The 26913-nt window shown below is 33.3% G+C and overlaps 2 protein-coding genes across 3 annotated transcripts; one reads left to right on the top strand and one right to left on the bottom strand.

Annotated features, from left to right (window-relative positions):
• The first annotated feature begins 4199 nt into the window (after positions 1–4199).
• On the top strand, positions 4200–6496 carry LOC132599493 (NAC domain-containing protein 90). The gene is made up of 3 exons (XM_060312856.1): positions 4200–4504; positions 5400–5695; positions 6082–6496. The coding sequence occupies exons 1-3, from the start codon at positions 4348–4350 to the stop codon at positions 6415–6417; spliced, it is 789 nt and encodes a 262-aa protein (XP_060168839.1). The 5' UTR covers positions 4200–4347; the 3' UTR covers positions 6418–6496.
• Positions 6497–12935: 6439 nt separating this feature from the next.
• Positions 12936–26631, bottom strand: LOC132600607 (actin-related protein 2/3 complex subunit 2A). 2 transcript variants are annotated; one of them, XM_060313888.1, is made up of 10 exons: positions 26311–26629; positions 20878–20944; positions 20461–20668; positions 18460–18626; positions 17906–17983; positions 16629–16761; positions 16459–16550; positions 15612–15668; positions 13421–13492; positions 12936–13334 (listed from the first exon to the last, which is right to left on the bottom strand). In XM_060313888.1, exons 1-10 carry the CDS (start codon positions 26370–26372, stop codon positions 13287–13289), a joined length of 984 nt encoding a protein of 327 aa, XP_060169871.1. In that variant the 5' UTR covers positions 26373–26629; the 3' UTR covers positions 12936–13286. The 2 variants fall into 2 exon arrangements, with proteins under 2 accessions (XP_060169871.1, XP_060169872.1); XM_060313889.1 differs by lacking the exon at positions 17906–17983 and having other exon boundaries at positions 26311–26631.
• Positions 26632–26913: the final 282 nt, after the last annotated feature.

Here is a 26913-nt window from a genome sequence, read left to right as displayed (position 1 = left end):
TGTTGCACAGCATCTTGGTTGTTGAGCAAAACTTACCTCAATGGTCATTTTGTTGTTGCACAGCATCCTGGTTGTTGAAGAGAGGACAAGTCAAGTTAAAATATATTAAACTACGTTTGGTTAAGTAGAATGATCACTATTATAACTATAGCTTCGGTAAGTCTACCAAAGACAATCATGTATGATAATATGGACAACAAATGTTACTTTATGTATGATTTTGGTAGAAGTATAGTTAGCTGATTCATTGATTGCACTAGTTACGATTTTATATGATTGATTAAAGCATTATTAGTACTGCTAGCTTCTTTTGAGCACTCTTTGTGTATGCTATCATTAGTATCCTAGTTCTGAGTCTAATCTATATAAATATATAAAAGCATATCAGAATTCTTATTTATCTTTTTTCTTAAATTTTTTGCAATATTCCTTATTTTTCCGAATTTTCTGCGCTTGATTCACCCAAAAAAAAAAAAACTGCGTCTCTTGAATTTCTAAAACATGAAACGTCACGTCTTTCTTCACTGTTCCTAATTTACCGCCTCTTCGGCTTCTTTCTCCTAACAAAGATTAAGTTTTGCTCTCTCTTCTTTAACCATTCATATCCATTGCTATCATTGCTTACCTCAATGGTCATTTTGTTGTTGCACAGCATCTTGGTTGTTGAGCAAAACTTACCTCAATGGTCATTTTGTTGTTGCACAGCATCCTGGTTGTTGAAGAGAGGACAAGCCAAGTTAAAATATATTAAACTACGTTTGGTTAAGTAGAATGATCACTATTATAACTATAGCTTCGGTAAGTCTACCAAAGACAATCATGTATGATAATATGGACAACAAATGTTACTTTATGTAAGAGAATTCACTTCAACTCCTGCAAAGAACTATTACAACTTAGTGTTCTATTTAGTAGTGGAAAGGATTACACACTTGAAAAAAAAGGATCATTTCAGCACGGGCAGACCCCTTCTAGTTATCATAATGTATCAACCTCGTATAAAAGTGTATAAAAGGTATTTATACACATATACAGGCTAAATCTGATAACAATCTCAAAATATAGACCATGTGGCGTAAATATTTTCTAGCCGGCCTTAATTTTCCCCCACAATGGATCAAAGACATGAAATCACAAAATGAAGAATCAGTTATGCCATCTGATCTAAGTATATGAAATATGTATCGATCTTAGTACTTTTACTTTTAGTTTTAGGCAAAATTTGTGAAAATTAGAGAATTTAGGGCTTTTTTCTTTTCTTTTGAGAATTTAGGGTTAGATTTTGGAATTCGTCGGAATTTTGGGGAAGATGGCGATGGAAGTCCGTGGCGGTTTTGTTGAGAGAAAATGACAAAAATGGCCCTATGTTTGAGGGTAGGTTGGAAGTAGTCCCTTAGGTATGCATTCAACGGATTTCGTTCTTTAAGTTTGTCAAAAGATAACACTTTTAGTCTCCATCAAATTTTATTGAACTCTGCCTGTTATGTATGACGGAAACAATAGAAAAAAAAATTAGCATGAACTTGCATCTAGAGGTACAATTTCTGTAGTTTGCAATTTTTAATTTATTTCTAGAGTCTTAGTGCAATTTTTTTGTGTTGCATACTTGGGATTTAATGGGACTTTCTTGATGTTTATGGTTGGATTTTTTCTTTTTCACTATTTCCGTCAAATCTAACCGGCAAAGTTTGGTAAATATTTTATGGAGACTAAAAATTTTAACTTTTGACCAACTTAAGTAGTGTATACTTCGATCATATTGGGTAAACTAGATGGCCGAATATTACATTTTGGTAAATTTTCCTTCAAAATTTGCAAGGTAACAAAAAAAAAAAAAAACCAGAGACTTCAAATCACAAAAGGAAGAAGAGAAAATGACATAGATGGTCCCTTAACTATGAGAGTAGGTTCAAAATAATCCCTTAACGATACACTTAACAGTTTTGGTCCTTTAAGTTTGCCACAAGTTAACAAAAATAGTCTTAAAACAGTTTTGGTCCTTTAAGGTCACCAAAAGTTAACACTTTTAGTCTCCCACAAAATATTCATCGAACTCTATTTGTTAGATTTGACGAGAACTATGAAAAACAAGGAAAAATTAGCGAGAACGCACATTTAGAGGTGCACATTACTAAAGAAGAGGTCAAATACCTCAGGACAAAACCTATGTAAGCAAATTAGAAATAGCAGAAACTACAAAAATTGTCACTACTAAAAATAAGCAAAAAAACGATGGACGAAAACCGATGGATAAAATCGAGGGACACTATTTTTAAAAAATTTATTGCTTTTTACAAAAGCCAACGGACGGACCCGTAGGTTATTTTCGAGGAAAAATGCACAAAAACTATTTTTTTTTAAAGAATCACAATAATGGAAGTATTTATTTTTATACCGGGTTTTCAGTAAAAATAAGTCTAGTATAATTTACTTGGCCGATGGACTCCCTCGGTTTTAATCGACAGAGTCCATTGGTCTTTGTGTTTCGAGACACTATTTTCTGAGATTATCAGGTTTGTAGATTTTTCCTCGGTTTTCCCTATAACCGACTGACATTCCTCGATTCTGTCCCGAGATATTTAGTCTTTTCTTTAGTAATGTGTACCTCTAAATGTGCGTTCTCGCTAATTTTTTCCTTTTTTTCATAGTTCTCGTCAAATTTAACAAATAGAGTTCGATGAATATTTTGTCACAGACTAAAAGTGTTAACTTTTGGCAAACTTAAAGGACCAAAACTGTTAGGTGCATACTTAAGAGACTATTTTTAACCAACCCTCATAGTTAAGGGATCATTTTTGTTAACTTGTCACAAACTTAAAGGACCAAAACCGTTAAGTGCATAGATAAAGGACTATTTTGAGCCTACTCTCACAGTTAAAAGACTATTTATGTCCTTTTCTCAAAGGAAGAAACTCTTTTACTCACTTCCAAAAGTATCACCGGACCAACCTATGATTGCACCATCCTTCCACGCCCCATCACCGCATATATTATCCCCATGTCAGCAAATTCTACAGAGCTATTTTTTTTTTTAACTTTTAATGATACAAAATGGTCCATTATGTTTGAAGGTACATCTAAAATAGTCCTTTAAGTATGGAGTGAACTGCTTTTATCTTTTAAGTTTGCCAAAACTTAACATTTGTAGTTTTAGGCAAAATTTGTAACTCACATATAGAGGTATAATTTTTTTAGTTTCTGCTATTGCTAATTTATGTATATATATAGAGTTTGGTATGTGTAATTTCTGTTATTGTTTTTCTGTTGTGTACTTGAGATTTGATGGTACTTGTTTGGTGTTTATGTTCAATTTGTTTTTTCATAGTTCCCATTAAATTTAATTTTGATATGTAATTTATGTTATTTTTTGGTGTTTAGTTCAATTTTTTCTGTTGCGTATTTGAGATTTGATGGTACTTGTTTGGTGTTTATGTTTAAATTATTTTTTTCATAGTTCCTATTAAATTTAACAGAGAGAATTGAATAAATCTGAGCGTCTTTCAATTGACACTTATGTGTATAATCAAAGTAGGTGATATATCTTATGTGTTTAACTTATCTACATAATAGGCGCTTGAGAAAACGCGCAAACATTTAATTTGAGTCGGAAGTATTTAATAGGAAAACTTTATCATGCGTTCAGGTGCTCAATTGGAACAGATCATAGTTTGAGTGTCTAAGTAAAATTTACGAGTACATTTAAGGGATGGTTGATGTATTCAGCCAAAATACACTTACTTTCACCGTCCCAATTTATATAACACTCTTTCCTTTTTAGTCAGTTCCAAGAAGAATGAGACTTTTCTATATTTAGTAACAATTTAATTTCAAATCACTATTTTACTCTTAATAAAATGATTTGTAACCACACAATTATCTATTGTTCATTTTGGACCACAAATCATAAAAGTCTTCATTTTCTTCTTAAATTTCGTGTAAAGATAAAATGAGACGGACTGAGTGCCATTTACCAACCATACATTTTTATTTTAGATCGGATTACTTGACAGTACAAAAAAAAAATGGCCTGACTGCGACATCACTTGCAAAACTGAAAATAAAAAAGGCTGACTTGTTCAAAATAAAGGTATGATTATTTAAAGGATACAAAAGGTACACATAAACATAAATACAGTACTATTATCGACAACTAATTAAAACCGTGTGGAAACTTCAATCAAATCACAGTCCTCATTATACCTCCAAAACATTTTTTCTCCATTAACACGGCAACTCCCTTCGTCCCATTTTCTGCTACCTCTATAAATATAGCAAATACTAAAACAAAAGCATAACAAGAAAAGTAGTATTTTTGAATTAGAATTAAGAGAAAAAGAGAACACAACAATGGTGGAAATTATTTCACCAGGATTTAGATTTTATCCAACAGAAGAAGAGTTAATATCTTTTTATTTGCATAACAAGCTTGAAGGGAAAAGGCCAGAGCTTGATAGAGTAATCCCAGTTGTTAATATTTATGATCTTGATCCTTGGCATCTTCCAAGTATATATACAAACTCTTCTTCTACTTCATTTCTTTATCTTTCATTTTTTATCACCATTTTAAGAAACCATTTTTAATGGTTATGATTTTGAATCTATATCGGTGACCTGTATCTGCTTAATTATCGTTTATACCAAGTTATCGATTAGTGCCAATTATAGAAAGTTACATCTGGTTAGTACTTTTGTCCCAATTTACATGGCATCTTTCAAGTACACAAACTATCTTCTTCTTCTTCTTCATTTGTTTATCTTCATTCTGGATCACCATTTTAAGAAGCCTTTTTTCACGGTTACTATTTTGAATTTAAGTTATATACAATAGTATCAATGTAGTTTAATATGTAGTATCAGGTTATTATTTAATGTATATTATAGAGATTTACTTTATAATTAGCATTACCACAAAAACTCGAATTTCCAACGGACGTCACGTCGGAAATTGGCTGATTTCCTACAAAAATCCGACATGACGTCCCTAGGAAATTTTCATCGGGAATTTGCTTTTTTTATAGTGTAGTACTCCCTCCGTCATAATTTATAAAACAGTGCTTGACAGTTGACTGAGCATATAAAGTTTAAAAAAAAAGGAAAGATATTCAAAATTTGTGGTCTAAATTAAACGAGACAAATACTATTCGTATGACTGTAAATCATCGATGAGAATTTCAAAGTTAAATTGTTTCTAAATATACATAAAGGTGACATGTTCTCTTTGTATAACAACATTTCGCTTAGCAATCAAAAATCTCTGAACAAACGATCTCGTTATAGAAAAATTAAACTGTATCACATTTATTAAGACTAATAAAATACCTTATAAGTGATCTGATTATGTAAATTATTAATTTTTATATTGTTGGTGCATAGAACTTAAACAATAATTTTATATGCAGACTTTCCTGGGGAATTATGCATGGGAGATACAGAGCAATGGTTTTTCTTTGTGCCAAGGCAAGAAAGAGAAGCAAGAGGAGGGAGGCCTTGTAGGACTACTACTTCTGGTTATTGGAAAGCAACTGGTTCTCCAATGTATGTTTATTCATCAGAGAGTAAAGTTATTGGAGTGAAAAAAAGTATGGTATTTTATAAAGGAAAAGCACCTACTGGGAAAAAAACTAAGTGGAAGATGAATGAATACAGAGCTATTGAAGAAGAAACCTCCACCTCTTCAAGTTTTTCTATTCCTAAGGTAATCAATTATTTTTCATAATTAACATATTTATTCACTCTCTTTTCCTTTTTTCTGTTTAGATTTTTCCATGGATTGAAGTATTAATAGTTTTCTATTGCATGGGATTTGAACCTAGGACTTTAAAAAATGTTGAACCTCCTTTCCCGTTTTAATATATAACCTTTCCTTTGTCAAAGGAATTAAACAACTTATATCTGACCAGAAGGGATTAAACAACTTATATATGAAACCTCTGCTTCCGCCGTCCTTCAATTATCTCGATCTTTGTAGAGAACAACAATAAAACATCAATGCTTCAATCTCAAGCAAATTGATGTTTGTTATATTATATGAATCATTATTATTGTTCTATTTAAATTCATCTCAATCCAATATTTTTGCAGTTAAGGCATGAAATGAGTTTATGCCGAGTTTACATCATATCCGGAAGCTGTCGAGCATTCGATCGACGACCAGTGGCACCAGTGACAACAAGGGAACCAGCAAAAACAGTTATAAATCAAGAATCAGCTGCAATTTCTGTGAAAAATGTCAGCAAAATGGAGGCAGTAAGTTCCCCTGATGAAAGCCTGGCTATGGGAGAACAAGAGTATCTTAATCTTCATGATGATCAAGTCCCCATTATTAATGAAGCAATTTGCATCAGTTCCCACAACAAGAGGGTTAAAACTGATCCTTATGAGCCTCTTAGTGGTTGGGAACAATTTAATTGGATGTAAAAAATTTGATATTCATTTTTGGGTCCTGACTAATCTAGATACGCGCCGTGTGAAATTCATTAAAAGGAGAATCACCCTTTATGAGAAAAAAACTTCATTTCCAAGATTGAACCCGAGACCTCTGATTCTGATTAGATTAATTATGTCCTTCCCAACATAGTTATTGATGGTAAAATTAATTTGTACTTCATCTTCATCTAAGAAGGGTTAGGATAGATTTTTCATTTTATTTTAAAGTTAGGATGGTTTCCTTGTGAAATCAAACATGTGACTGTAATATTTAATAGCTTGAATGTTAAATAATTTGTAAATATTGAAAGTTATTATTCTTTTTTAAATATATTTTAAATTTTGTCATATAAAATAGAAGATACATTTCTTTCATTTTCTTATCAATTTCTGGGAATAAAAAGAATATATCATATTTTAACTTATTTAAAGCCGGAGATAACGAGTTAATCATCACTATAAAAAATTGAAATTAATTATGAACTTCATCGTTAATCCGCGTTATATTGGTGAAGCTACTAGAACTTTTTAATAATTTGTCGCTAATTCCTATTTTATTTAGTAGTTTGAAGTTATGACATGGTTGATCTATAAATATTCGTCCTATACCATGTAAAGGGGAAAATCATCTATACGGTGATGCACAAAACGTAAAGTACGGCATTGAAATGGATTGCGATAATGAAGTAAAGGGAAACGATAGTGTGTTCATATTATTAATGGATGAATACAATTAGTACTACTGTTTTAAGAGAATACAAGCATAGGCAATTACAATATGACAACCAAGGGCGTTGAAGAATGAAAAAAGCTCCCATTTCAGTAATTAATGTGATAGGTGGTCTCCTTATATGGACTTGGACAATTCTTCCCTCATGAGCTAGCTTTTGGGGTTGAGTTAGACTATCTATTTCTTTACATGGTATCATAGCATGACCCGTCTCATGTGATGTTGGCCCACGCACCAGATGTCCAGTCTTGAACGTGAGGTGGGGTGAGCTAGTTTTTGGGGTTGAATTCGACCCATGATCTATTTCTTTACAAAATAATATAAAGATGAGCTTTGGGAAGCTAAAAATGAAAATTCGATTATTTTGAAATTTGAATTTACTTCGCATATGATTCGTTAAAGAGAAAATGTCCATCACAAAAAGTTTTTTCATTCTCTAGGGTGAAACTTGCAGGGAGTCTTCGTCTTTTTCTTTAGGTACATTCAGAACTCTATAACATCCACCCTCTATAACAATATTTTTACTATAACAGTTATGTTTTCTATGGAACTGTTATTTCATGTTATTATTATTATTATTATTATTATTATTATTATTATTATTATTATCGTTCTTGTTGTTGTTGTTGTTGTTTTTACCCTACCCCAGAAACTTCCCCTTTTTGCTCATTTATGTTATGTTACATTATATGTTCTCTCTAACAATATTTTACTATAGCAATTAAAAAAATATCGAGACAAACGACATCCTTACGAAAATACTGTATATGTTTTTTTCGACCGCATCCACTAATTTACTATTATTCAATCTGATTGCAACTTTCGTGGGAAGTGTCTGCAAATTTATTTATTTTAAAGGAATAATTACCCTTAGGCCTTAGCTAACTATGTTACCTATCATCATTGAAAGTGGAGAAATTGTTGTCGGGAAATTTCCATCTGAACAGATGTAAAGGGAGGAAATTAAGGTAAGGCATATTTTTCAGTTTTTTTGGTTACCGTTTAATTATTTAATATATTTAGTTAGTACTATGATGAGAAATATTTCCACACAGACTTTGGAAGATTTTGGTACCGTATGAGTACATGTCCACTAAATCACTGGAAAAATTACCTTAAGTCTTTTTCAAGTCAATTTCAAGACTTGGTCTATCTTCCAACTTGCTAGCACTGTTATCAACATAAATAAAATATGGTGATTTTACCAAGTCTTAACTGTTTAGTCAGTGTCAGTGACGACGCTTTTTCTATCAAATCATCTCCAAATTTATAAGTTATTATCATTAATTTGGAGGAAATATATATAAAGATGGTTCTCATTTTTTCTTGTTATTCCAAAGATTTGTTTAAGATTGTGTTCCTTTCTTTCTTTTGGTTAAACCATTTAACATTCAAAATTCACTAGCTCGGTTAATTCAGATTCACGTTGTATAGGATTTATTTAAAGAGGAAACTGTTCTTACAAGAAATTTTTCATTCTTAGGATCAGATCAAACCCAAGTCATCTAATTAAGAGTGGAGGGATCTCCAGTAATGTACAGATAATTTTTCCTAAACTATATCAATATTTGAGAAGTTTTTCAAATTTTGGGTTTTAAAGCTGCTTCAATAATACCATTATAAAATGTTTTTAAGCATACAACTTCTTTGACAAAGACACTCGATGTCGTCAAAAAGACAAAAAATATAATACAAAGAAGAAAAGATTCATGCTCAAACTTTTTATGACGTAGACTGAAAAAACTAGCAAGGATCGAACTGTTGATTCTTTTGTTATAAGTGGTACCATTTCATATTTATCCATTATTTACCGCTGTCACTTAATTTACCCTAAATAGAGAAGAAAAGATCATTCTCAGGAAAAAAATATTCTATAAACCTTTGTATGAAGCTCATAATTTATTTTCACTATGTGAAAATAGGAAAGAATTATATTATTACTTAGTTAACACGTTACTATATATTATAATTTGCTAAAGTACATACGACTTAAACATTCAATAGACGTTTGCCCGTCCATACATCGACGAATATCTAAGTTGAAAAAAAAAATTGTCTTATTATTAGTTGACATTTTCTAGATGAACTTCACCATATACTATATTATATTATATTATAGTAAAGTATGTATTAAATGATAACCCTATGTTAAAAACTTTCGACATATATAGAAAATTCTTCTACTGGAATTATAAAGCTAATAATCTATTAATTTGGAATTTCTAATGACTAGAGAAACTCGTTATATTCCAATCCTAAATGTGCGCAGCATTAACCGGTTATTTACTATTTTTGAGTGTTCGTAAATAGATGTTTCTATCGAATTTGTAGTCTAAAAGTCTCTGTCTAATTTTAGCTTCAATCAGCATTTATTTTGTACTTCCTGTTTATCATTTTCCATTCACGCGGATGTGGACTTAATCAAAGGCGAATTTAGAATTTTTGGAATATAGGTTCACTATTAAATTTTTGGGACTTGATTCCTAGTCCTCTAGGTAAATATAACTCAACCTTCAACCAAGTGGACCATTTAGCCTTTTTGTAGCATGAGTTCCAGCAGGTAGTATTATACTAATTTTAGAAAATATATACATAAAAAACCTAGTTTTACGGAAAAATCATGTGTTCACGTGCCCCAATTTTAGCACCTAAAATCGTCCCTGAACTTAATGATATGAGTTTTATAAGTATTAGTATAAAAATTTATACTGTCAGGTCAGCTAAATGATATTTAGAATTAAACCTTCTTAAAATGTGAGATTTATAATCTTGAAAAATAAGATATGTTATATTTTACAACAGGTAAATGTGATTTGAAAGTGTAAAAATTAATTCGTAACACCAATGGTGTATATATAATCACATAAATCATTTTAAAAGCTTGAGGCTCTTCATGACAATGCTTCAACGGTAAATGTATTCACAAAATTCAACAAGCTATCTTGTATATATAAACTATGAGCAGAAATAAGAAAGAATCTGATTAGAAAGAAAGAAGAATGATATTTCATAGATTAATAGTCTGTTTGGCCAAGCTTTTAAAATCAGCTTATTTTAAAAAGTATTCTTTTAAAAAAGTATTTTTCAAAAAAACAAAGCAGTTTGTGTTTGGCCAATTAATTAAAAAAACACTTTTGAGCAGCAATTAGTGTTTGACCAAACTTTTAAAAAGTGTTTCTGTTTGTATTTTTCTCAAAAATACTTTTCAAAAAGGTGCTTTTGGGCAAAAGCTTTCTTTTTTAGCTTCTGAAAAACTGTTTCTGCTACTTTCCAGAAGTACTTATTTTCTCCCAAAAGCTTGGCCAAACACTTCACTTTTTTTCAAATAAGCACTTATTGAAAAAATAAGTAATTTTGGGGGAAAAATAAGTTTGGTCAAACAGGCTATAAGCCTCACGTATATACCACTTTTGCCTTGAGGTCAATTTCTTACATGCCAGAGCTCATTTTTATAAAGTGAGACGAACACTTCCTTCTGAGATACCCCCACCCCCACACACACACACTCCCACTCCCTCCGGCTCAAAAAGTGGTCATGTTTTTCTTATCGAGAGTCAAATTATATGAACATGACCCACAATATTTTAAAATATATTTATAATTATAGCATTTTTCATATAATTTTTTAATATCTAAATTTTAATTATAAAATATTGAGCTGATATAATCTAATTTAATTTTAAAGATTAGATAAATTAACTCTAGAGAAGAGAAACATGACAACTAATTTGTGACGAAGTTTCATGTGTGCGCGTGTTCTTTTTTTAACCTTCTGATTATTTTCCACAAACTTATTGGAAGTTTTGGGCATTGTGTATGTGGTCCTGCCAACAAGAGAAATACATTAAAGAATTTGTCGTTTCCAAGACTTGGTCCTTAAGCAAATTAAATTCATTTTTTAATTAGATGTAGCACTGGATTTCTGAAATATCGATGTTTCATTGTTGTTGAGAACTACTTCTTTGTTGATATCGATATTGATATGATAATTAAGTTTGAGAAATATGTTCTTTTCTTTGGTCTTTTTGGCTTGAATTAAAGTCGTCTTCAGGCCTACTCCTTTAGTCTTTTCGCTCAAAGTCGTCTCATTTCTTTAGTCTTTTGGTTAAATCTGAGTATGATTTCAGATTCAGAAACGGATCTAGAATTTAAAGTTTATGAATTAAAATCTATCCATTGTATTTATATTTTTAGCGAATCTTTCAACAAAATATACAGAATTTGAACTAATTTATTGAATTCTACTGAATTCGTACTTTCCATGCTAGCTCCCCACTTGCATGTCACATATTCTATAATGTTATATACCTTGCATGAGATCTTTATGTCCATTTATTAGATTAGTAGTCCGCATATCTTTTTTATAATTTTCACTTACTAACTATTACACACTATCTAGTGCTCAACTGCTCATATAGTTAAGGATTTACTGATTCATTTAAATTCGGTAATTTTGGCTTGAACATGATACATAATAGTAGAGTTAGAATTCTGGTACAGGAAATTTGAAATATAAAGAAATAAACATACGGTAAAATTAAGAAAATTCAACATTTACAGCTTGTTTGGATGAGTGTTTTCATCATTACGTAAGGACGAATTTAATAATACAATACAATACCAATACGATAAAACAAGTAACAACCGAAACAACCTATTACTATTTATACATAAAAAAAAGGGCAGCCGGGTATACTAAGCTATTGTTATGTGGGGTCCGAGAAGAGTCTATATAGTGTTACCTTGCATTTCGGCAAGAGGTTGGAAAGAGATTATTTTCACGGCTTGAACCCGTGACCTCCTGGTCACATGACAACAACTTTATTAGTTACGCCAAGGCTCCCTTCCTATTACTATTTATACATTAAAAAAAATTAATCTTATATATAATATAATTTTTCGACAATTAAAATTCAAATGAACGCTTTGTGGGCTCTAGCTCCGTCCCTGCTAAGTGGTGCCGTGGGTTAGAGGGTTTCAGGGACAGTGACGGGAGAGTCATGGCAGATGAGATAAGAGGGAAGGGAACACATGATTATTTGTGGGTCCCACAGTTTCATTTGTTGGGAAAAATAGATGGCCTTAAACAACTACTTATAGGAATATCTTTGTGCGTAACACTTATACAGTCTAATTTTTTTATCACCAAAAAAATCCTCACACAACTTGTTATATTAATTGTGTAAGGCACATGGTAATTTTTTTTTTCCTCCGGAGTACTTTTTTTCTTTTTTCCAATTGGAGTTTGTCTCCCACGTGCAAAAATTATCCGCACTCAATATTTACAATAAAAGCAAAACATGTACATGCGATTGTCGATATAGGATTTAACTCTATTCTTTCATGATCTGCATCCCACTTCATTAATCGTCTGATCACACCCTTGAGTTGCTAAATCCAAAACTTCAGACTTCTAGCTCATCAATGGTTCAATTCAAGTTGACGGTGAAAATTACGACCTCTATTTAAGTAATTTTTTTTTGTCTTTTTAATTTATTCCAAAATAAGTGATTCTTTCAGAAACCAAAGATATAAATTTCTTTTTTTCATTATCCTTGACTAAGAGTAAGTGTTGAACAAATCTGAAAGAAGTTTTTTAGAACTTAAGTAATGCTACTAAGTGACTTTCTTAATGAATGTGCCACACTCTTAAAAATCACTTAAAAAGAAATGGAGGGAGTAATTTCGAAGGCTAATAGACTTAACAATAACCGTCATATCTATAATCTTTTTACTTGAGAAAATCTAATCCCATTAAGCAAAAACTACCAGATGCAAATTCTTAAACAAACAAATATAAGAAGCTTGATAGAATTGGCTCAATTTCTCAAGGGTCTCTCTCCAAACAAAATTTAGAGCATAAGTAAGCAAATTTGTAAAATGGGAATATTGCAAGTTTTTACAAAGTAATCCTACACTCATTGACATGACCTAAACAAATGGACTCTGCTAAACAAAACTTGAAGCTTCAGCAAGATGGCAAAGTTTAAATCTAAGGCCGAAGACAATTCCATAAAATTTACACGGGACAAATATAGACATGAATACAACAAGCTAAATGCAAGTTTATTAGAGAAGAGGCTGTGTCTACAATACTTTCAAGAGGAGCAACCTTCAATGCTCCGATTTTCTACTTCCAACTTCGCGAACCGAAACTGTTATTTCCATCCTTGAGGCTCTATAAACGTCAAAAAAAGAACAGAAGAACAGATTAGATGATAAGAAACGATTTGCTATTGAGATCAAACAAAACAAATGACACACCATTCGTTTAAACGATCTGCTTGGTGAATTTCTCTTGGCCTTCTCGGAATCTGGTTTGGCACGGTCAAGTGCCTGCGGAAGGGTCATGAATATTATAAATTCCGCAAATTTACATTTACAAGATTTAGAATCAGCAAGTAAACAAGAAAAATAATTCAAGATTCAGTCCCGAGGCATTTTAGTTACAAGGAACTGCCAGTATGACAGAAGAATACAGATAGTAGGTAGAATCTGACGTCAAAACAGAAAATTGAAATTAAAGTTGTGATACATGTGGGACTTTAGCCCTTAAAGGCACTTGGATCATCAGGGATCGTGCTTGAGATGGTTTTATCATATGTCTTGCATCGACTGCCAGATGCACTGGTCCATAGATGTCTAACTTATTAGATTAGTAAGTCAAGATTCATCACAAGATCATCAATGTTACTTAGTTCATGAACTAGAAGATTATCTTTTTGTTTGTAAGATGTGAATTAGTTTATGGCTTTGTACATATATTTGGTAAAGGGAAATATATGCACTAGACTAAGTACATGATAGAGAAGTCCTATAACCATTTATGTAAGTCAAGAAGTCTTCAAAGAGAAAATGATTTGATTGAATCCTCTTCAAATTTTTCAACAAGTGGTATGAGAGCCAATTGTCTTGAGAGCCCTGTGGAGAATCGAAAATTTTGAAGACCTGAAAGAATGAATCTTCAGATTGAAATGAACATGAACAAGATTCACTAGTATAGCTATGAGAATTCTTGGCTAGAGGCACCGGATTGATGAGATTTTTTTGGTAGGTGGAACTACCAAGATATCAAAAGTTAAACGACTTTTGAAGGATCATTTTAAGGGCAATGAGCCCAACAAGGGCGTCAACCCTGATGGAGGAGTTGCTTATGGAATAGCGATACAACAAGAAATCATCAAACACAACAGAGTAACATAGCATAACTAGGACAAAAAGTTCACAACCCCACGTTGTGGGATTTCACTGGGTTGTTGTTGTTGTATACACAAAGCAATCTATGCTTCTCTTGAACTATAATACCCTTCGTTTAATTGAACTTCTTCCATTCAAAACAGTACCGAATATGATCAACATTGCCTAAAGTTATCCTTCTAATACTACATCAACATTGGTTACAAAGCAACTTCCAATTACCAGAACCAATATTCTCATCTTAAACTCTCCTCCTGAAGTATGTTTCACAATAACTAATCAAAGCAACCACATTACTGTTTACTGAAGAGTTAACTATTTATTTGTAAATTATTTGTAAACCTTGTTCAAAAGTCTACGATAATCTACAAAAGCTAGAGTACAAGGCCCGTGGTACCCTTCAGGTACATAGATGGCAATCAGAAGTTAGCATATTCTCGTTCATCTCTTGTCCATTAAATTTATTATCCTTATTGATTGAGGGACTTATGTACTATAAGGATCATCAATCGCTTATCCTTTTTCTCCTCTGCCCCTTGAGATGCAGCATAAAAGAACTACCTAAACTCTTCTAATTAAATATGATAAAGCCTACAAAACATAGAGCTACTATATTTCTTAATTATAAGCTGATCTTTGAACTGGATACATGGGGGACATACTAACGAAGAGGTGTATATTCACTCCAAATGGCTTAGGGATTCTATGCATTTACAGTGAAGGAATATAACATGTATCAGCAAACAGTGCCCTAAACAACACCCTAGCCCCCTGCCCCAAGAACCCAAATGGAAGGACAAAAAAGGGAACGGGAGTGAAAGAGAGCACATTATAGTGTGGCAACTGCATCAGCTAATAACATATAAAAAAGAGAAAAGAAAAAGGATTAGTGATCTAACAGAAAGTAATTGGTGTATATTTTAGCAAGTCAGATTTAGCCTCTGCTCCAATTAGACAAAACCATTTAGCTTTTTTGCAGAAACCTTTGATAAACATGTTTCATGGAAAAATACAAATTGGAAATCACCCGATGCCCAAGAGAAAAAAACTCATACATTTTGATAGGATTGCATGAAGAACCATTAGAAAACCTCTACATTCAGCCTCATGGGAACAAGCGTGAACATATTGCTAACAGTAAAATTCCCAATTAGCATTCTTTGTGGGTAGACTTTGCCAAATATATAATTGTATTACAGAATGACTTAAACATGCTATTCTACTTTCTTTAAATTTATCATGTAAGATTGATAATTACCTGTATCAATGACTCCACCTGACGCCTCATCCGAGTATGCATGAAACATTCAGAACACTGTTTACAGAAAAAAAAAAAACATTGAAGTGATTGAGTTAGGATATAAAGTTTGACACAAATAATAATATCATATTAAAAGCTTATGAGGCAGGCCGCGAGTGTTACGATAAACTATGAACATCTCATTATTTTCCATAAATATCACACTTCATTTGGGAAAGATCTTTTCTTTGAAATGATCCAAGTTTGTAAATACATAAGGAAAACAGTGGGGGCAGTTGCAAGACTTCAATAGGCTCAAGGCCTCCATAGATTAATTGCTTCAAGGATCTACAGATTCCAGTACCAATTCTCCAGGAACACTATACAGGTTAGGTTACAAATGCCTGAATTAGAAATAATTACAAACAGCTTCAGCTATATACGTGTGGCATTTAGTCTTCATATTCTCCTAAAATATGTAAGGCGGTACTATATGTAATGCCAAGCATCCAATGTGTGGGACATTTTAATTTCATGGATCCAAAGAATGAAAAGCTTTCAAACATTCCCATAGAATGAAGAATCCTTGTCTGAAATGTTATAGTCACAGAAAATATAACGGAAGTTGTTAGTGAAATACAGGAACACAATTATAAATGAAGCTTTCTATCTTTAGTCAGCAAAGCCTTCTATCAGGTTGAAGGTCTTCACCCTTTATGGAACTCTTTTAAAGCATAAATTCAAGATTCACTAGAGACCTTCTGAACATAAAACATCGCGAATTGCGTAGCGTCAAGTATGGGAGTACATTAATCTGAAATAATTAAGTCAATAAACAAAGAAACTTTTGGTCTAGAAGTCTGACCTTAACATGATAATTCACATAAGCATGAAAGGTTGATAGGTTCCAGACAGTTCTGTCCAGCTTTCTGCCTTCCACGTGGCGAGGAAAAATTACTGTATTTTTCAGAAAATAAGTTGGTCATGGAAATGGCAAAATATCAATGGAATAGCCAGTTAAAATATCTATCTTACCAAAACTAACAAATCCAGCATTTGCAGATAATGTTTCTGTAAAAGCTTCCTTCAGTTCTTGAGGAGGAGATGGAGACCACAAACAAGGAGGGGCATTGTTAAGTCCAGCAGTTCGTCTTGCCTCAACAAATTCCTGACGAAAATCAAATTCCAAAAGGTGAGTCAGTCTACTCCTGTAGGCACATGAAGATTAATATCCCAATGGAAAAGGGAAGCACTAAAAATCTTGCAAGAAAATCGAAAGAAAGAGCTGGATTTTTTTCACAAAGACAATGAACCATATACAACTCAGTGCACCACCTTCAAGACTTCCCGGAAGACAGATACAGTTTCTTTGGTATCGCAAATGATATAATAAACCTCACTCTTAATTGGAAATGATAAGAGGATAAGCAAATTGATTACAAAGAAACAAATCATATTGTATCCTATTTCAAAACAACCTTCAAACTAATAGGATGTGCTAATTGGTTGAGGGAATAGGTTGTGGTCTCCTTATGTGATTTTGGGCAATCCTCCCCCGTGAGCTAGCTTTTGGGTTGAGTTAGGTCCAAGTTCCATTTCTTAACATAGTATCAGAGCCAAACTCATCAATCCTTGTTCTTGTGTTTCTCAATGTTGGGCCCCGTGTTAAATTATCCACGCTCCAGTTGTCCAGTCTTGGGCAGGTTGTGGGGGGGGGGGGGGGGGGTCTCACATTGGTTGAGGAAAGGATTGCGGTCTCCTTATATGGTTTTAGGCAATCAATCACCCCCCCCCCCCCCCCCTAAACCCCAACAAAACCTCCTCAAGAGTTAGCTTTTGGGATTGAATCAGGTCCAAGTTCCATGTCTTAACAGGATGAACGCTTAATTTGGATGTTCAAATATCAGATGTTTACCACTGTAATCCATCGACCCTTAGTATAAAATAAAACAAAAAGGAACTTTCTATAATACTCTCTCTGTCCCAATTTATATGATGTAGTTTGACTGAGCACGGAGTTTAAGAAATAAAGGAGATTTTTGAATATTGTGGTCTAAAATAAGCCAAACATATTTGTGTGGTTATAAATCATCTCGTTAAGCGTAAAAGATAAAGTTTAAAGTTATATGTTGCCAAATAGGGAAATGTGTCATTCTTTTTGGGACTGACTAAAAAGGAAAGTGTGTCATATAAATTGTGACAGAGGGAGTACTACTTTATTGGAAGCTATATAGTCCTCACACCTTTTCATTTCTTGGATCGGGACGATATAACGACAAACACAAGAACACATTAAACATGTATAAGATTACCTGTAGGAAGGAAGTCGCTAGAACAGTATCTATGGAATCATTAAATCTCATAGGAAAAATGACAGTCACCTTGTCTGCCTGCAACAGCCAGTATATTGCATCATCTAATCTGAATACATTATAGGTCCACACAGATAGATACTAAAATAACTATAATGTTCCTTTCAGTATGGCAAGGAGAGAAATTTTTTATGAGGATGATAGACCAACAGCATGAATTAACCCAGCACTTAATTGTCAAGCAAAAAGGTTGTGAAATGAATATTATTGTAATACAGCTAGATTAGAGGAAATAGCAATATACAGAGAATCGAACTTGACTCCTCGAAGAACTCAAATTCATCCAGACATAAAAGAGTAATTATGCATTCCAAAGAAAGTTCATGCCTACTAAGAAACATCTATGTGTGTATGGTAGCCAAGCGCAACAAGGTAAAACAAAGTTGTCACTGCAGCATTTGAAAAGGATTCATGTTTATTAAACTTTAGCGTATATACAGAAGTTATAGTTTTCCCCATCTTGTGCATGTTATAAAGTGGATAAAATTACTCACCTGAGGTACGAGGAAAAAAGACTCATTAGGACGATGAACCAGGGCAACGGGCTTGCCTAGATCGGAAACTGTCCTTGTAACAAGTTGTTTTAAAACTGCTCTCAGTGGCGCTCCCATTACTACTTCCCTCACCGATGCAATCTTTGTCAGGAGTGCATGTTTGTGTTCTACAATCAGAAAGAAATATCGTAAGCAATGTATATTACAGTATTGTAACTGAAACTTTCAGCAAGAAATAGACAATCACCTAGTCTAGAAGTACCAAAGACTTCTTCCTGACAATTGGTACATAAGTACAATACATAGAATTGATGAGAAATTCAAAGTGAATTGAAATAATAAATATACCAACTCATATGAAAAACTGTAACGCTAATATTGACTTGTACTACCATCCCAAGTTTGTAGCCCGAGTTTGATCAGCACAGAGATTAACAGCAAACTTGAATTTACATTGGATAGTAAGAAGGCGTGTGCCGAAAGTAGAGATATGGTTTTTTTTTTTTTTTTTTTTGACATAATAGCAATAGCCAGGAGGAGAATATCCTCCTGGATATGTAATGCCACCAGCAGTAGAGATATGGGTACTTTTAGGTATGTTTAATACTTTATAAGAATAAAAGTAGCTCCAATGAGACTTTTAATGCTGTAGCATTCAAAAAGTTTTAAATAGTAAAGATATATAGTCTTTCATTATAGAAAGCGGACACAATGGACTGAAAGGAAGGCACATGGAGGAGATATATCACCAAGAGCTTTAACCTAAGGTGCATCCAAACATCTAACACAGATTCAATTGACCAATAGCACACTGACAGTTGTGCTTTTTGTTTTTTGAGTTCGGTGAGTACCTCTGCTTGTTTTGCACTTAAGTCTCTCCTTCGAATACAAAATATTGTTTTCAGGAAACAAATATTCTAAGGCCACCAATCGAAGATTAAGTTAAGAAAATTATTAATTGCAGTTTGGACTAATATCCTATATCATCCAGCACAATTATAGCAAGCTCATACCAGCAACAGCCAGGAGGAGAATATCCTCCTGGATATGTAATGCCACCAGCAGTAGAGATATGGGTACTTTTAGGCTATGTTACTCGGACTCTTCACTTTCGGTGCCGCACCCGTGTCGACACGGTGTGGGTGTGGGTGTGGGTGTGGGTGTGGGTGTGGGATCCGTACCCGATCTGGTCAACTGATTTTGGATACTTTGACCAAAATCGACGTAGAAATTCTAGACAGATTCAATGATTTCTTTAATCAAAACTAAAACTAAGGTGAAATTGAAGAAAATGGAATACCTTGCATATAAAAAATTCTATGTCAGTCTGTTTCCTTTTATCTCCTTCTGGGATTCTCCTCTTGATCAATAGCTTTTCTTCAAGTTTTCCACATAATATTCCATAATTTAGGTTTTATAACTCTATTTTTAGATATTTGAATTTTTTTAGCCGAATCCTCGCACCCCTATCCATAACTGGATCCGTATCCCCGAATCTTAAAATTTAGATCATGAAGGATCCGACATCTAGATCCGCACCCGTATCGGACACCCACACCCGAGTCCGAGTAACTTAGCTTTTAGGTATGTTTAATACTTTATAAGAATAAAAGTAGCTCCAATGAGACTTTTAATGCTGTAGTATTCAAAAAGTTTTAAATAGTAAAGATATATAGTTTTTCGTTATAGAAAACGGACGCAATGGACTGAACGGAAAGCACATGGAGGAAGTATATCACCAAGAGCTTTAACCTAAGGTGCATCCAAACATCTAACACAGATTCAATTGAACAATAGCACACTGACAGTTGTGCTTTTTGTTTTCTGAGTTCGGTGAGTACCTCTGCTTGTTTTGCACTTAAGTCTCTCCTTTGAGTACAAAATTTTATTTTCAGGAAACAAATATTCTAAAGCCACCAATGCAGTTTGGACTAATATCCTATATCATCCAGCACAATTATAGCAAGCTCATAATGACCTTAAAGAAGAAACTTGCAGAACCTTCATCTGAGGGAAGTTTTGCCAAGTTCAATTTAAGTGTGAGATTAAAGCCATCTCTTGGAGGATCAAGAATTTGTGCAACTACACCATATGCTGCTTTTATGGCTTCTAGCGCTCCAAGTGGAAGTCCACCAAAGAGGACAGTTTCTGGAGGTGGTATGGGCAATGATACTGAAAGAAGCAGGACATTTGGATTTTTCACTGAACCCTGCAGAATATGTTACGTACTAGTCAGCCAGATGTATCAATCTGTTTCATTTCCTAGGGAGATGACAGAATAAAATATGACCCTCTCAACTAAAATTTTCAAAATAATGATATATGTGTTAGATGGTTCTTTTATTTTTCTTTTGAGGGCAAAGAGTGGAATAAAATAACAAGAGAAATCATCAATGGACTGTTCTTATAATAACTCACCTGAATATGGTAACGGATATCATCAAATTCAACCCATTGGCAGTCCAGTTCAACTCCTTTCTCAAAACTGCAAAATAAGGATGTGCTGTCAGCATCTACTATAGATTATTCACAAGATATGGAATGCATCGACTCTATTTGCAGTACATGGACTGTCAATTTTTTTTGGAAGATTCAAGAATCAGTAAACTAGGTATGTCAATATTTTAAAACTTTTAGCATATTGGATACACCAATTACCGAAAGAATAAGCTCAGAGCAATTGGACAAATCAAGTAACTAGCAATTTATGATATATTGTCAACCAGGAGGGGCTTCCATGACAAATAACTAAAACAGAAGAAAATAAAATTAAACTAATCAATTTTTATATCACAATTCACAACAGTTAATGCTTTAACAATTAATCAAATTGAATATTTGTGGCTCTGCTGGCAGCATTTTTGGCTTGATTAGCTGATTCCACTGTAACTAATAAGTGTAGACAGTTCATGTTCATGCCCCTCCAGCTCCCTGGATTCAAAGGGAGTAATGCAACTCTCCAGACTGCTATGCAAAACCTAGAGAAAGTTGAAACACTTCTGCACATTACACCCTTATGGTTCTTTATTTAGATAGTATTTCTGTGTTCACTGTCTAATGATCATCTATTTGGAAGGAAGGGAATACAAGGATTTTTTAAAGCAAATCAGAATCTGTAGTTAGTATTAAGTACAGATGTTTATCCCAACTGTTTTTAGGTGTAACATGGCAATTGCAAATGATATAGAGGCCATGATAGGTTTTTTGAGCTCATTACACAATTTGTAATGGGGCTACCCCTTGTAAATTCCTTGCAGTAGCTTCTGGTTGCTGGACATTTAATACAATACCTCTTAACGATCATCTATGCACATTTTCTGCAGGCAATTTTCCATGAACGGGAAAGTAACTATTTCAGAAGGTATAAGTTCTGAGATGTTTGTTGATGCCATTTAATATGTGAAGAGTTACCTATCCTCTACAATTAGCAGAATGATGAGGTGAGTTTTTTGGTGCTTGGAGTTTGGACAAATATAAACTAGCAAATGTTGATGAATTAGAAAACCAAATGAAGATTAGCATTTCTTGGACAACACCTATGATCCAAGATCATTACATGAACTTCTAAGAAGTGTTAAGATACGTGGTTTATGTTCTCCTTTAGGGCACCTCCTTTTAACCTGGTGTGGAACAGTTTGCGCGCATCTCGATTATTCCATCGGGTACTCACTATTTCAAGTACTTGCACCGACACAGGTACCAAGTTATTCTACCCGTCAAGATTTAGGCAAGCCTTACGTCTGTTGCCTCTACCTGGATTTAAAACCTGGTCTCGCATGATTTTTGTCCCACTCCATTGACCACTAGGTCACGCCTTTCAGTGTGAATAGATCCTATTGTTGCAAAGTATTAAATAAAATAAATGTGTTCCCTCTCTAATAGCTAAGTGTCTTGGATGAGACTATTCTCACGATTCACCATAGTATCCTAAGGTTAAGTCTCACTGTCATCAATCAACCAGATAATTTCACGTGCTTCACCCAAAAAAAAAAATTAGGTTCGCACATGAGGGGCCATGTTGCTGGCCTAAAATGAGAAATAAAATTACTCCCTCTCAAACTGTTTAAACATTTAAATGAGGCGGTTCACACAATTTATGATGGACCTTGTGCAAGGAAAGGAACACCAAGCTTTTTGAAGGAAGATGCAGCTCAATTCAGAAGATCGAGATGAATTCCTTATTGTTATTTCATTTTTGGTGTAAAAATTGTTATGTACAGTGACGCTCACTCTTTACTAGACATCATAGAATCCTTGTAAGATGAACAAGGATATGTTTTTGTTTTCTCGAATATGAAAAATTGCTATCAGCACAACCTTTCTGATGATCATTAATACCATGTTACTTTTCTCAAAAAGAATAGATTGTTATGATTTTAGGTGTTCCTCACAGCTAACTTTTAGGATTGAGTTAGGCCCAAGGTCCATCTTGTTAATAGTATGGCATGGGATTTCTTACTAGCCTAAGTAAGCAAGGGAGAGAAATAACTAGCAATAGGCATTGAGATATTGTTAGTTCTAGCTGTTTCTTCTTTATATTGCTTTTTCTCCACGAGTTCATGATAAGAGAACTAACATCTCCATAGAATGTTGTTAACTGGATCAGATCCACCTTCTCATCAAATTAATAAATGAAGTTAAAACAGAAAATGGGTTGGTATTCCTCGACAACTAGGTAATAATTTTCTGCAAACCGTTCATCTACAAATATGTTAGTAATGTGATTTTGTGCACTACTATCACTTGTATATTGCATGTCTTTTTGTGTTTTTGCATAGTTTCAGCACATAAAATTTCTCTTAGACAATGTGACAGACACGAGATAAAGCAACTACAAGAACAACAACCTACCCAGTGTATACCCACAAATGGGGTCTGGGGAGGATGGAGTGTACGCAGACCTTACCCCTACCTTGGGAGGTACAAAGGTTGTTTCCGATAGACCCTCGGCTCAAAGATAATCCCAAAAAAAAAAAAAAAACGGAAGTAAAGAAACAACAAAAAATAACATAAATCCATCTGAAAAAAGGAACAATAACATAACTACCACAAAATCATACGATAATCAAAGTACAAGAAACACCAGATAATAACAGAAATCAAAGGCAAGAGTAATACTACAACTACAACTCTACAAGTGCTTCACTGGTCAACACTCCGCCCCATACAATATAGTCGGTCTAACCACCACCATGTAAAACTTGTCATTAAGTTTTGGTGGCAACTTTATAAAAATAGGTCACATGGACTTTGTATTTTCCTTGAAGCCTAGTCAAATGGGTATGCCATGAATAATGATATATGGATACTTCATACATATCCTTCAAAAAAACTAGACCTTGCTAAATATCCATGTAACATAGGGGTTAACAACTGAAAGATTGCAACTTTATGCTTAAGATAGGAGCAACAATAAATGCTAATTCCAACAGATGCTTATAAATACTTCACCTTCGTAATGAAGCACATAAATTAACTAGAACTACACAGAAACATCAACCATACCAGCTGTAATTCAATGAAAAGGAAAGAAAACAGCATGAATGTTAACATTACCATTCTCAAAAAAAAAAAAAACAGCATGAATGTAATCCACACTTCCTTAATTGACAATTTGACCCGCAAAAGTATAGTAAATAAAGAGATGTGCAAAAAACTAGAAATATTTACTCATGTCCTTACAAAATATTCACCCATATACAAAATCCATGTAACATAGATGTTAACAACTGAAAGATTGCAGCTTTGTGCTTATAATAAGAGCAACAACAAATGCTAATTGCTAATTTCGTAATCAAGCACAGAAATGAGCTTGAACAATACAGAATCATCAATCAAACTAACAGTAATTCAATCAATTCAAAGAAAAAAAACAGCAAAACTGTAATCCAACACTTCCCTAATTAACAATTTGACCCGCAAAAGTGTAGAAAATAAAAAGATAAGCAAAAAAAGCAGAAATATTTACTCATGCCCTTTTGAAATATTCACCCATATACAAAATCAATGTAACATAGATGTTAATAACTGAAAGATTGCAGCCTTATACATTGACTCATAAAAAATTATTAAAAAAAAAAAGAGAGATTGCAGCTTTATACATTGACTCAAAAAAAAAATGCAGCTTTATGCTTAAGATAAGAGCAACAACAAATGCTAATTCCTACAGATGAATATTAGTACTTCATCTTCGTCATCAAGCACATAAATGAGCTAGAACTATGTGAAACACAACCATACTAGCTGTAATTCAATGAAAAATAAAAGAGACAAAAAATGTAATCCACACTTCCCTAATTGACAATTTGACCCGCAAAACTGTAGAAAAAAAAAGGGGGAAACTTAAAATGTGAAATTCACCCATATACAAAATCCATGTAACATAGATATTAACAACTGAAAGATTGCAAATTTATGCTTGTAACAACAAATGCATTTAAGTACTTCACCTTCCTAATCAAGCACATAAATGACAATGAGCTCGAACTATGTGAAACATCAACCAAACTAGCTATAATTCAATGAAAAAAAAAAAATGTAATCCACACTTCCCTAATTGACAATTTGACCTGCAAAAGTATAGTAAATAAAGAGATAAAGCAAAAAACCGGGAAATATTTACACATGTCCTTACGAAATATTCACTCATATACAAAATCCATGTAGCATAGATTTCAACAACTGAAAGATTGCAGCTTTGTGCTTATAATAAGAGCAACAACAAATGCTAATTGCTAATTTCATAATCAAGCACAGAAATGAGCTAGAACAATACAGAATCATCAATCAAACTAACTGTAATTCAATCAATTCAAAGAAGAAAAAAAACAGCAAAAATGTAATCCCCACTGCCCCTAATTAACAATTTGACCCCCAAAAGTATAGAAAATAAAAAGATAAGCAGAAAATTTTTACTCATGCCCTTATGAAATATTCACCCATATACAAATTCCATGTAACATAGATGTTAATAACTAAAAGTAGGGGTGTCAAATTTGGCCCAAAAGGTGATGGCCCGCCCAACCCGCCCAAAATTTTATGGGTTGGGCTCAAGATAATTTCATATTGGGCTGATTTTAGCCCAACCCAACATAGCCCATTTTAAAGTGATCTCCAACTTAGCCCAATACTAGCCCAATTTTAAGATTTACTTCAATTTGAGTTTATTGCTTGAGATTTACTTTCATTTTTTTTATGTATATACTTTTCTTGTATCATGTAGAATGTGGTATGTTTAATATGAAGGGAAATATTTTTCACGAAAATATGTTTAATATGAAGAGAAATATTTTTCAGGAAAAATGTTTTTCTCGAAAATATTTACCAGGGAAAATGTTTTCCTCAAAAATATTTTTCACAAAAAATCTGCGAAAATATTTTTCTTGAAATATATTTTCACAAAAAATATTTTTCTTGAAAATAGACCCTTCCAAAAAACTGGGTCAAGTTGGGCAGGTCATGACCCAACCCATTTTTAGCTCATTTCAACCCAAGTAACTTTTGGGCCAATATTAGTCCAACCCATTTATTACCTCAGCCCATTTTAATTGGGCCAATTTCAGCCCAACCCACACCCCTAACTGAAAGATTGCAGTTTTTTACTTATGATAAGAGTAAGTACAAATGTTAATTACTTCATCATCATAATCAAGAACAGAAATGAGCTACAACTGCTCAGAAACATCAACCATACTAGCTGTAATTCCAATCAAATTAAAAAAAAAAAGAATCTTGAATGTAATCCACACTTCCCTAATTGACAATTTGACCCACAATAAATGTAAAAAAAAAAAAAAAAGGTGGGGGGTTGGGGGGGTAAAATTGAAAATGTGAAATGGGATTGAAGCTTACTTTTGGACACGATTGGACAAGATCTGAAGGAGATATCTAGAGGGAGATTGCAGTAATATCATCGATCTTTTTCTCAACAACAAATTCAAAAAAAGAGTGTATAGTTTTGGGGTTCTTGAAAAATGAGACAAATTAGAAAGAGATTAAAAAGGGATAAAGAGAGAATCTTGAATGGATCGTTGATCAAGTCTTGTTTAACTTTTTCAATTTTTGTATTGTGAAGATAGAGAGTCTTGGAAAAGTGAAGTAAGAATAATTGAATGAATTACTGCATGTGGTTAGATTTGAGCTTTGGAGAAATGGGAGTCATTTTCATTTCATCTTTTTAACTAAAGTCTAGCGTTTGAGCATGACAATAATGAACAAAAGTAAGAGTAATTTACACAAATAACCTTGAAATTAGATGGTGAACTTTTGAACCCAATTGACTCAACTCAACTTATTAGTACTCCGTCCGTACCAATTCTAGTGGCTAAGCCTTACTTTGACTAGGCACGCAGTTTAAAAAATATGTCACTTAAATCTTATGATTTTAAACTTGATGTTTGAATTATTAACTTATTAAATATAGAAAGAGACACTCTTTTTGAAACAGACAAAAAA

This window comes from Lycium barbarum, chromosome 6 (assembly GCF_019175385.1).
Source record: "Lycium barbarum isolate Lr01 chromosome 6, ASM1917538v2, whole genome shotgun sequence".
In the NCBI taxonomy this organism is placed as follows: Eukaryota; Viridiplantae; Streptophyta; class Magnoliopsida; order Solanales; family Solanaceae; genus Lycium; species Lycium barbarum.
Note: the sequence above shows the minus strand (reverse complement) of the source record. Positions and strands in the feature narration are given on the sequence as shown.